This window comes from Orbicella faveolata, unplaced genomic scaffold, assembly GCF_042242905.1.
Source record: "Orbicella faveolata isolate gen_17 unplaced genomic scaffold, um_ofav_v1 contig_12, whole genome shotgun sequence".
Lineage (NCBI taxonomy): Eukaryota > Metazoa > Cnidaria > Anthozoa > Scleractinia > Merulinidae > Orbicella > Orbicella faveolata.
The window spans coordinates 32,944,598-32,955,740 of record NW_028301539.1 but is presented as its reverse complement, the minus strand read 5'-3'; the positions used below and the strand labels follow the sequence as shown (position 1 = coordinate 32,955,740).

Sequence of the window (11,143 nt, the reverse complement as noted above, 5' to 3'; positions counted from 1 at the left end):
TTATTCTTCGAATACATTATATGATGTACATTCGAACCTCTATTAAGCGGCCATCCTCTTTAGGCGGCCAGTAATCAAAGTCCCGATGAGGGCTTTTCTATTGCTTTTACCTCTAATGGTAAAAGTTTATTGAGGATGCGTCAGTCAGTCATCTGATACCAACGTATCATACCATAATGTTTACCTCACAAATTAACTATCGGTTCAAAGAATTAGGAGCTGTACCACGCAAGATACGAAAAACCACCAGGAAACCGCCTTTTATAGCTGGTTTTCACGTGACGTCACTAAAATTCGAGCTACAAAACTATTGATCTTCCTAGATTTTACTTAAATGATGTATAAGAGCAGCTAAAAACTAATATTCATACAAATTTTCGCTCCGAATGGGTTCTTGGTTTTGTGATACACTACGCTTGAATTTCTAAGCTTTTGCGTGACGCGGCATTTACATGACGGCCTAGAGAGCTGTCATGATGGTTAAAAAAGTGACTTATTTCGGGGAACTTGGCTATCTGAACAGTTCATGTCTTAGAGAAAGTATTATTTTAACGTTTTAGAGTTCCTCGAGGGATAAATTCACGCTTTTGTAGCAAAACTCAGTGACAGATGTTTCTGTTGGTTTCCGGCCGCCATGTTGGTGCCCATACGGATGGGCACCAGCATGGCGTCTCCATACAAATCTCTATAAATTTGGGGAAAAAATTTCTTCGCATATCTCGCATAAGAAAAATTGCTGTGACCAGAATTTTGTGACAGTGACATCTGTCACTCAGGTTTTTTTTTTGTGACATCTGTCACTCAGTGACAGATGTTTCTGTTGGTTTCCGGCCGCCATGTTGGTGCCCATACGAATGGGCACCAGCATGGCGTCTCCATACAAATCTCTATAGATTTGGAGAAAAAATTTCTTCGCATATCTCGCATAAGAAAAATTGCTGTGACCAGAATTTTGACGAGAATCTTTGCATATTTACCTTCTTTCATTTCCCAGATTCTGGACTTTATCTATTGACCGGTCTTGATTTTTATTTTGATCTATTTTGAATTGCGTGACACTGAAAACCAGCCATATGTGGCCCAAAAAATATCTGGTATTCCTTATCTACTGCAGCAGCACGAGACCCTAAGAAAAAGGTATTCCACAATTATTTACACAAGTTGATGTAATCGAAAAATTATCATAAAAAGATAAAGAGGGCGAACACCACGTCTGATCAACTTAGAATGACTTAAATCTCCCGCCAAACCTTTATATAGTCTCCAAGTATCCCGTGATGCTCTGCCGTCAGAATAATAATTTCTGACTAATTCGTCCCTCAATCGTCGGAGATTACATTCATAATCTAATCACCCTGGAACAATTATAAAATATTTTGTAATTAATCTGCAGTAATCATAATCACAGCATCAAGCGCGGGCATCTCGTTTATTGATGTAGTTCATCATCAAAAGGAAAGTACAGCAGCAAATAAACAAAAAATTCAGTAAAGCAAGGTTGAAAGATATGGTATAGATCTACGGTGGCTCTTACATTACTTATACAATCCCAAATAGCCTACTAGCCCCTAGCTAGCTCTTGCCCCTAAGGATTCATCGTACCAGCAAGCACGTCTTAAGTACTTCTACAGTTAACACGAATCATACATAATGAACATACTCTAGTGGAATTAGCCCCCAATTAATTAACTAAGTAAATGCCCCCAATTTAAAAAAGTTGATGAAGATGATGATGATGATGATGATGATGATCACGTGAAAAAATATATTTTGTAACGTTTCGCTAATGACACTGGAGTATGTTTATAATGTATGATTCGTGTTAACCGTAGAGGTACTTTTGGCGTGCTTGCAGGTATGATGAATCCCTAGGGGCTATTAGGCTATTTAGGATTTTGTAAGTTATGCAAGACCCACTCGAAAGCATCTCTTTCAACTTTGCTTTATTGTTTATTCACTGCAGGCATCAATAAACGAGATGCCCGCCCCTGATGTGTGTTTGTGTTTATTAAAATTAGTTACAAAATATCTTATAATCGTTTCAGGGTGATTAGAGTATAAGCATATTTACTGATATGTGATATATGCACTAGCGTCTCATTTCGGGGGAGTAAACTGAAAGAGTCATTAAGGAAGTTTTTAACGTCAGATGTTCTGAACTCTGAAAAGATCGACACCAATTGCTGTTTGCTGAGGAATTAATCGTCTCTATTACAGACTGTTTCTGGGCAAGAGACTATCTAAGTCTCTTGTTCTGGGCTATTCTGATCTAGATAAGATAAGTAAACGCGAGAACCGAAAAGAACAGATCTACTCTTTAAAAGGTAGAGGGACTTTCTCTATGTTCTCACATGGTGCATCGAACTGAACGTAACATAGGCATCAATAAACCAGGTAATATCATGTTTCTTTGTATTTTATTTTACGCTCATTTCGAACGATCAGGTTCCGATATAAGTTTATACATGTATACGTACAAAAACGCCGAAAATTATGAAATTATCATGGACTTGTCGTGGCTTGTCACATCAAACCGCATGTAGTGCAAAATCATAGTGCTTGCTTGATATTGGCATCACTGTCTTCTCGCACTGAAAATAAATCAGGGACACAAAACGTTAGATGAAACAGAAGTATCCGGTACTAAAACTTTTAGATCTCGAGAAATCGCATTCAGTGATTAAACATATCCAGCGATTAGTAAAAAGCTCCAACGCACAGGCATAGTTGCCGGGATATTTCATCTGATAAGCTGGACACTCTACTATGTGTAAATATATATGCTACAAGTTCTCATTTATTTATATTTCGTTGTCTTGAAATTCTGCTCTCGTTCCCAAATTGAATTTTGAATTCTCGCTCAGAAGTAACCACCAATAAAAGGCATTGATCGTGGGCGGATCTATTTAAAGTTACGTAATCGTGCGGATTTTTTTTTATGTCATTTGCTAGACTTCTTTCAAGCGGAGAAAGCATTGAATTCCTGCTAAAATGCTCTTGATCTCTGATTTCTTAAACTTAAGGTCGCAAAGATCCACAAACCTCATCATGTTGTCCAAGTCAAATAGCTCTTTGGGTCCCTTGGGTTTGAACGGCAATGGCAGTGTCGGTTTCAGCTTAGGCAACCTCTTTGTCTTCTTCACGGTCAGACCAATCAGTAGTCCTTTTCTGAGATCCTCCAAGGCCGTTTCGCCCACTAGCATGGCCGCCTCTGCATAACGACCTTGCCCGATGAGGTTTTTGATCTTCTTAATTCGGGCTGTAAAACGGGCACATACACGCAAATTAAGAACAGTACGCAACAACGTAGAAGACGAAAACGAAAAAGAAAAAAAGAAAACGAAAACGAAAGAAGACAAGCATCTTAGACTTCTACAACATCGAGGCTGAGACATAAAAAGAGCCCGCTAGCCCCATGTGATAGGTATTTAAGTAGTTTGATGCGTTACAGCAAAGTAATCAAATGTGATTGCAAGTGCTTTATTGCGGTAGAACATATACAAGTGGGGATAACAGGAGACTTGGTCTACATGGATTCCATGACTATTCGCCCATAGTCAATCGTTGGCTATTCTCCCATAGTCAATTCAGGAGTTTACAAGAAAAAGAAATCTAGCTAGGACCCTTTTTTTTTTTCACTTTACAAAGATGCCTTTGAAAGAAATTGACATCAACCAGGCCTGGGCTGGCTACCAAGAAAATCCTTTGCGAAAAAAAAAATGTATCTGATATATTCATCAAACAGTCGGAAAGTTAAAGGAAATTCTGCTGTCTGAACTGAAGCTGCTGGCCAGAGAGAGTTTGTGAGTGTGCAAAGTTACAGATGGAAAGTAAATACAAACCGAATTGTTCCGCTGTGTCCACAGTCTTTAGGAAACCGATCTTTTTGCCAAGTTCGTTTGCCTGTAAAATTAATGAAATCAGAATTATGCCTACAACTATGCTTTTTGTCTTCACAGGTGGTCTGGGTTTGTATCAAGTCATTTGCATGCAATAAAATAAAAACAATATTTGTAGTCAAATAAAACCTTCATAATGATATCCAGGTAACGTTTGGCAACAGGTACTATGAAAAAAAAAACAGAAATAATTTAATATGTGGAAAGATAACGTCATAAATGGATAAATGAACAAACAAACAAACCATGCAAACATATGGACTGCTGGAAGTTCCGACAGACAGAGAGATGGACAGACGGCTGGGTGAATGGACGGATGAGCGAGCAATCCAACCAGCCAACCATCAAAAGAACCCACCAATAAACGGATAATTGAAAAACTATGTCAAACACGAAAGTCCGTGTTTGACCACATTTCCAAACCCCGCGAGGAGAGTGGAAAATACAACGCGAGGCGGAGTATTTTTGCGAAGTTTTTGTGCTCAGACACTGTCTAGTAAATCGAAACTAAAATAAAAGAGAAAACGTCAGAATAAAAGAGCAAAAATCTATACTAATTTAAGATGATTTCCAGTCCATGCTGGGCACTCTCGAGAGTTTGTTTCCGTTTTTTTGTTTTGTTCATGTAAGACATCACAAAATGTAACACAATTCGCGACTACTTACATGAAGTAAATTCAAAGTTTCAAAACAACCGCTATTATGAATGCGAAGTGGTCGAAGCTTCATGCTTCGTTCCTATTCATGTCAGTAGATGAAACAACTTCGCGGCTGTAAAAATCAACTGAAGCGGTCGGAAAAAGAATTTGAAAGGCCTCAAAGATAAGGTGTGTGCTTCGTAACGAATAACATCGATTTGCATTCCATCGAGTGAGACTTAAAATGTTTATAAACATTATCGTGCAGAGATCCGATGATGGTGATGACGGTGATGATGAGATGTTACTTCGATGAAGAAGATGATGATGTTACCTTGATTACATGTTGGCATGTGGAGGTAGCGTGGCCCTTTGCCACTAGATAGATTTGTGTTTGGTGGTCCCAGATTCAACTCCTCAACGCTTTGGAAATAGCCAACTGGTCAACCTCCCACCAGTTGGGGTTTTTAACAATTTTCTGTTTAATTTATAGTATTTGTTTGCTTATTTCAGTGTCCATAATTAGTACAGTAACACTAAACGCTTTGACACTTAACTAAAGCGATTTATTTATTTATTTTAGTTATTTATGTTACTTCATGACATGTTACGTCTTACTTTGAAAAAAATGCTGAAAATACCCAAGACATGAGAGAAGTAGAATGTCTTCTTCCTCTCCAGCCTGAATTTCACTACAGATACCTACCATCTTTGCAAAGGATATCCTTGGGCGCTTGAAGGAAGAGCCTGAGCATTTTCTCTTTAGGAGAATCTGGAGTCTGGTCATTTTTTTCCGCCAAAGCTGCCCGGCAAGAAACATAACGGCAAACGTTAGAAATCGTGCAGAAAAGATCGATTTTGTTAATTAATTCAGCTCGTTACATCCGTTGTGATTCAATCAAAAGAGATTTGCGTGACTTCCTATAAATCCATGTAACCACTTGCTAGGTTGATAAGCTTTCTTATTGACCAAGTGTGAGGTCAAGATGGCTGGATACTAGTCACGACCTTGTTTTTATAGACTGAGTCGCAGTGGAGGCACATGAACACGCAAGAACATATCATGGCCAATATTTATCCGTCTTGACCCGACACTTAGTCAATAAAGCCGGATTTATTACATGTAATACAGTTCTTACGGGATACAGCGGGCAATCCGGAGCAAATCACAAGACAGCATCTGGTTCATCTTGCCCGCTCGGGGAACTCATATGATTATGTTATTATTAAAATATGATATGTTATATGTTATCATTTAAATATGTTATTCGTCAAAGTACATTCGCAGGAGTTATTCTCTCCAAAACAGCCGCCCTGTAACTATTTCCTAAACACAATACCAATCAATCACCAAAATAACTTTCAGTATTTCTTTTCATTATCATTCGAGATATCTGCCATGTGAGCTTTAAATTGTAACATTTAGACATCAGCCTTCGCTGGTTTTCATGCGGGCCCTCTCTCTTGGTCAAATTGGAATTTGGAAATGTTGATTTTTTTAGGCAGCAGGAAAACCGGAGTACCCCGGGAAAAAACCCTCGGAGCACGGCGGTAACCAACAACAAACTCAACCCACATATGGCAAAGGGCTAGAATCGAACCCGGGCGACATTGGTGGGAGGCGAGCGCTTTCACCACTGCACCATCCCTGCTTCCATTAACTTTTGCGAGTTGAATGGTGGAAAAGGTTAGTTTTAAAGAGACGATGAAACCATGACTTACCCTTACGCTTTTTGCATGCTTTTGGAGGTTTGATATCACCCAGGCCGAGCAATGAAATGATTCTGGCTGGTAGATCAGGGAAGGGATCAGCTGGGTCTTCTCCGCTTATTCTTTCATCAATTCGGTCGACCAATGCTGTTAAGATAACAAAAGTTTAGGGTGAATATGAGGTAATAAGTCTGAGATAATAAGTTTGGGGCTGCTACAATGATAACATAATTTCATACCGTTAGCTGGATTTCCGCAAGTGGCCTTCGAAAACAGTTTATTTATGATTATGAAGGCTTTTAAAGCTTGATTAGCACTTTTGCCGTTTGATCCCATTTTCTCCAACGCCTCTGTCAAAATAAAATATTAAAATCATCTCTTTTTTTCAAATTGAAGTTGTAAAATATTCTGAAAACTCAGCTTCAGTTTTAGAAAAATAGATACGAGCCAGTTAGGTATAGTTATAAGTTTACAGTGATATACGTCTCTAACAACCCAAATCTAAGACGTTTTTCCTTCTTTTGTCACATTTAACTCACAAATAGAAGTAATAGATGAAACAAGACCGTGTTTGGCCACATTTCCGAACACGTAGAAGAGAGTTTAAAATACGACGCGTAGCGGAGTATTTTTTGACGAACTTCGAGGAGTTTGGACATGTGATCAAACACTGTCTTGAGGTGTTTGATAAAAAAAAAAACGTCTTCGATTGAGAAGACATAATTTTATCGGTTATAAAACGACCTACAGGGCCCAAGGAAACTACGGATAACTAAATATTAAGTGTTGAGCCCACTAGTATCTGTCTTATATGCAAAGAACTTACCAAAGAAATCGTTTTCTTCATCACTTTGGAGCAATTCTTTTATTTTTTCCAATTCATTCTCTTCTTCATCTGATCCCAGTTTCTCTTTCAAATGACTCAACAAGCCTGAGGAACGAGAACGCAATATGACACATTTGGTTAGATTCAGATGGCCGCGATAGTAAAGAAATTCTAATTGGATGAAAACTCGAGCATGAAGATCGTTGTCACTTTATTTCTTTGGAACACCCAACCAATTGATCGATTTGAGGGAAATTATTAAAGAGCTGCTACTCGACCAAACATGCTCATGCAATATACGATGTTGATGTTTGACCACTTCTAAAGCAAATCCGCCAAAAAAACGCACTATCAAATAATTCCTCGGTGGGAGATTAAAAAAAACAACAACAACAGCAACAACTCCTGATACGAAATCTGCAAGTGCAAAATGAAGATGCTCGCTTCTTTTACAAAATTTGCAAGTATTATCAACAATAAATTTTAGTTGATTTCGTTCTGTCACAATAAAGCGCTAAACATTCAGGCAGTTAGGGAGAAAAAACAAAATTATGTAGTAGAAGATACAAGTGTCTTAAGGGATAAATGATCAAATTCTTACAAGCTATATACTAGAAGAACGTTTGGCAACCGGTAAACAGGGTTACTCACCTGATTCATTCGCCAATTTCAGGAAGCCTGCCTGGATCTTGTCGCACTTTCCGTGCATTTCTATCACAGTTTTACCAAGTGCTTGCTTTAATTCCTTTCTGTCGGCATCGCCTTTCAACAATTCCACCAATTTGCCAGCATATTCTGAAAATGTATAGAATGGTAAAGTTACCCAGACGAGCTAATGATCTCCTTGTCTCACTAAATAAAAGCACAATGTAAGCCTAACCTGTCCTCAGTAATGCTCACGAATCATGCCGGGGAAAAAAAGTTATACATTCAAAACTGGCTCAAGAACAAAATTAAGGATCTTCTCTTATTGTTGGCATTTAGACCAAGTTTTAGCTCACAAACAAACTACCCGCGGCCTCTATTGACACCAGCCACTGAACTAGGGCCACCCTGACTTGAACAGCCATCCAAACTACAGGGTAAGGCGAAATTCTTACTTACGGCCGGGCCACAGTGTCCAATACCCTATAAGCTGAAATTTGTTCATTTGCTACTGCTACAACAAATTTGCTTCAAGTATGGCCTTGTCCTATGGGCAATTTTGAAGTGAATGACTTACGTACCTTTACTCTCCTCATCTCTTTGTTTTGAGGCCTTAACGACTGTAGGTATGAGGTGCTTACGAAGCTGAAAGTGAATAACATATTTTTTTATGACAGGCGTAGCAAATTGAAATCAGGGCAAGTTTGTCTATTTCTTTTCAAGTATGGAAAAGATTTTGCTAATGACTTCAAACAAATATCGGTATTTTTAGTGCAGTTAGTCGTAGGATAATACAGTCGTATAATTTATTTAATGCTAATCTCCTTATTTTCATTTATTGTACTTAACGTTTCTGTGTGTGTTTACTTTGGTTAGCTACCGACCACAAATTGTAATATCACCAATAAGCCACGGTTATAAAAGTATTCAAGCTTCCCATTATTATCCCGTCGATCTCGGAACTATTTAGCGAGTCAGTCTTACCGCGTCAACAATTTCATGGAGGGCTTTCAATTCCTCTTCCTCTAACGGTCCAGGACCAGGTTCCACTCCAGATCCTTTTTCTCCTTCATCAAAGAGCTCTGCAAGTTTTGCCGTTAGTTTTGAGTTGGACTCCTCGACTATGAAAGAAAACAAACAACAGTTTGTTAACAAAAATATGTAGCCGCTCACGCTAGTGTAGAGCACCCCGGGGTGGGAGTGTGTGGCCCGCTTCCCAAAGTCCTTACCCCGTTTGAGACCAAAATGGCCAAAATCGATACCCTATTTCTGACCAAAAAGGCTAAAAACCATACCCTTTGGGGCGAGAGAGCAACGCAACAGTAACAAGTCACAAAGGTTATGATCATGGTTGGAAATCCTGTTCACATCGAGGCCTGAATGTTTTTCAGCTATCATGCAATTGCTTTAATTACAGATCTTCTAACTTTAGCGCATATTTAGTAATTTCACTGACCAGTTGGAAATATATACTGTTTAGTTCAGTCATGGGTTTTTACTGAATCAGTAATGAACTACAGTCGAGCATAAAAAAGGTCTGAGTGGAAGGCCTTGTCAATCTAAGACGTGTTTTCTTGCGCTGATTTCGCGCGAATACTCGCTCGAAAAGCTACCACTTTTTCCATCGTTTTTCAGAGTGAATCCCTGTATTTCAAATTTGGACTTTTCTTTTAACACTTCATTGAACCAATTTTCAAACGAATAAAGCGAGTCGAAGTTCGAATGGGGATGTGGACATGTTCCTCTTAGCAAGTTGCGTGGCGGAAGGTTTCATAGGATCTTGCGCGTGGAACGTGCGTGTCCGCTAGGGACAACTGATTCGCGCGTGTGATTCATCATTGTCTCTTGATGGCGTACTCTGTTGAAAATGCACACATGCCCTCTTTTTCTAAGGACTGGTAATTGATAAAGTAATTTCTTTCTTTTCTTAATATGTTGCTCAACAAGATTATGAATTTTTGACCCGGATAATTTGACTGAGAAACGACAATGAGGTGGAGCTGGGACCAAAGTCCTATTACCATAAATAAAAATATGAAAAACTTCAAGAAAACTAACAGATTAGAAAGGTGTCTTGCTCAAAATTTTGTTTCATTTATGTACCTGTCGGTTACAATCAGTTTATTTCGTTGTGGCCGGCTGGCTTATATTCGAGATTTTGGTCAACTGGCGCGCGTTTTTTTTCTTCAAGGATGTTTATAGCAATTGGTTTGAATTTGGACACAAGTCCTCGACGATAGCTGAACTGTAATAAGTGACGGATAACGCTGAAATTACGGTTAACGCCCGGGTGAACGATATCCTCGTTAAACTCTGTAGATTTTAAACATATTAACTGTAATTGTTTTCACCTGCACCTGGTCTGCCAGATATCTAATAATCTAATACTTCTCCTTGATTGATAATAACCAACAAAACTTGCAAAACTCGCCAACGTCTTTATAAATTCCATCGAAGTTTTATCCTAGAAGGCCTCGGCTTATAAACTATTCGACAAAAATTCAGCAGCTCGAACACAATTCGACCATTGCTTAATTTTCATAAATACTAACCTTCTTTCCATTCCCGTTTTAACTCCGTCAATTTCGCAGCCGTCACGTCCTCAAAACGCGAAAGTGAATAACTTTTCACCACGACTTGGCAGAAGAACAAAGCGACCAGAAGAGTCTTCATTGCGGTGTTTGGAGTGAATCGTAGTTGGAAAGCAGCTCTGGAGTGTCCTTTAACACCCGGTCCCTAGAACTGAAGGACGCATTAATCAAACGCCCATTTTTTATGCTGGCATTTGATTACATAATACTCAACACTTGGTTGAATGGCCATTGTTAGCTGAAACCAAGTTAATTAGCCTGGACAAAAGAGCTGCCTACCTACGACTGAATTAATAAGCTGGAATGCAAAAGAAATGAATAGTTGTTCAACATCGCGAGTGCCATCTCGATTTGACTGTCCTTGTAACTTGTCGATGGCATTGTTTTGATGCTTCATCTAATGCACAGTGCTTTCAATGAATTTAAATGAAAAAAATTCTGATGCGGTGCCACCAGAACAAAAGTGGCCAAAATTAAAACAAAAGCAAATCTTTGTTTTATTTCGGTGGACAAAAGGCTAAAAATCTAACATGAACTTGCACAATCTTGCACCCTTTTGAAACCAATAAATGAGTTTGGAGACTCGCTTGCTTCGAAAATATTTTCTATGCCATCGTCTGATGTTAAACGTCGTCAAATTCTGAGGTTTTTTCGACTTAAAACCATGGATTGAGACTGAGTCTCAAATTTAGACCTGTGTAATGACATTTAGTTTGAAAATAGAAAAAGTTCGTTCCGTCCCTAGAGTATTACATCACTCTTTTCAAAACAAGCCACAAAACATATTTTTTACGCTTGCGTACCTTCAGAATTTTCAAGCCATAAGACCAGGTA

At 38.8% G+C, this 11,143-nt stretch overlaps 1 protein-coding gene across 1 annotated transcript; it reads right to left on the bottom strand.

The window, feature by feature from the left end:
• Positions 1-2,400: 2,400 nt before the first annotated feature.
• Positions 2,401-10,489, bottom strand: LOC110064587 (uncharacterized). Its single transcript, XM_020771651.2, has 12 exons — positions 10,271-10,489; positions 8,703-8,839; positions 8,300-8,363; positions 7,725-7,868; positions 7,074-7,178; positions 6,487-6,597; positions 6,260-6,394; positions 5,244-5,339; positions 4,029-4,066; positions 3,843-3,903; positions 3,043-3,259; positions 2,401-2,591 (listed from the first exon to the last, which is right to left on the bottom strand). The coding sequence occupies exons 1-12, from the start codon at positions 10,389-10,391 to the stop codon at positions 2,576-2,578; spliced, it is 1,245 nt and encodes a 414-aa protein (XP_020627310.2). The 5' UTR covers positions 10,392-10,489; the 3' UTR covers positions 2,401-2,575.
• Between the last annotated feature and the right edge of the window lie 654 nt (positions 10,490-11,143).

Coding starts and splice junctions, on each gene's coding strand:
- LOC110064587 (XM_020771651.2), bottom strand. CDS start 10,391: ATGAAGACTCTTCTGGTCGCTTTGTTCTTCTGCCAAGTCGTGGTGAAA. Junction 5,340..6,259: donor AGCATGCAAAAAGCGTAAGG/GTAAGTCATGGT, acceptor CTTGCCGGGCAG/CTTTGGCGGAAAAAAATGAC. Junction 3,904..4,028: donor ACCTGGATATCATTATGAAG/GTTTTATTTGAC, acceptor TTAATTTTACAG/GCAAACGAACTTGGCAAAAA.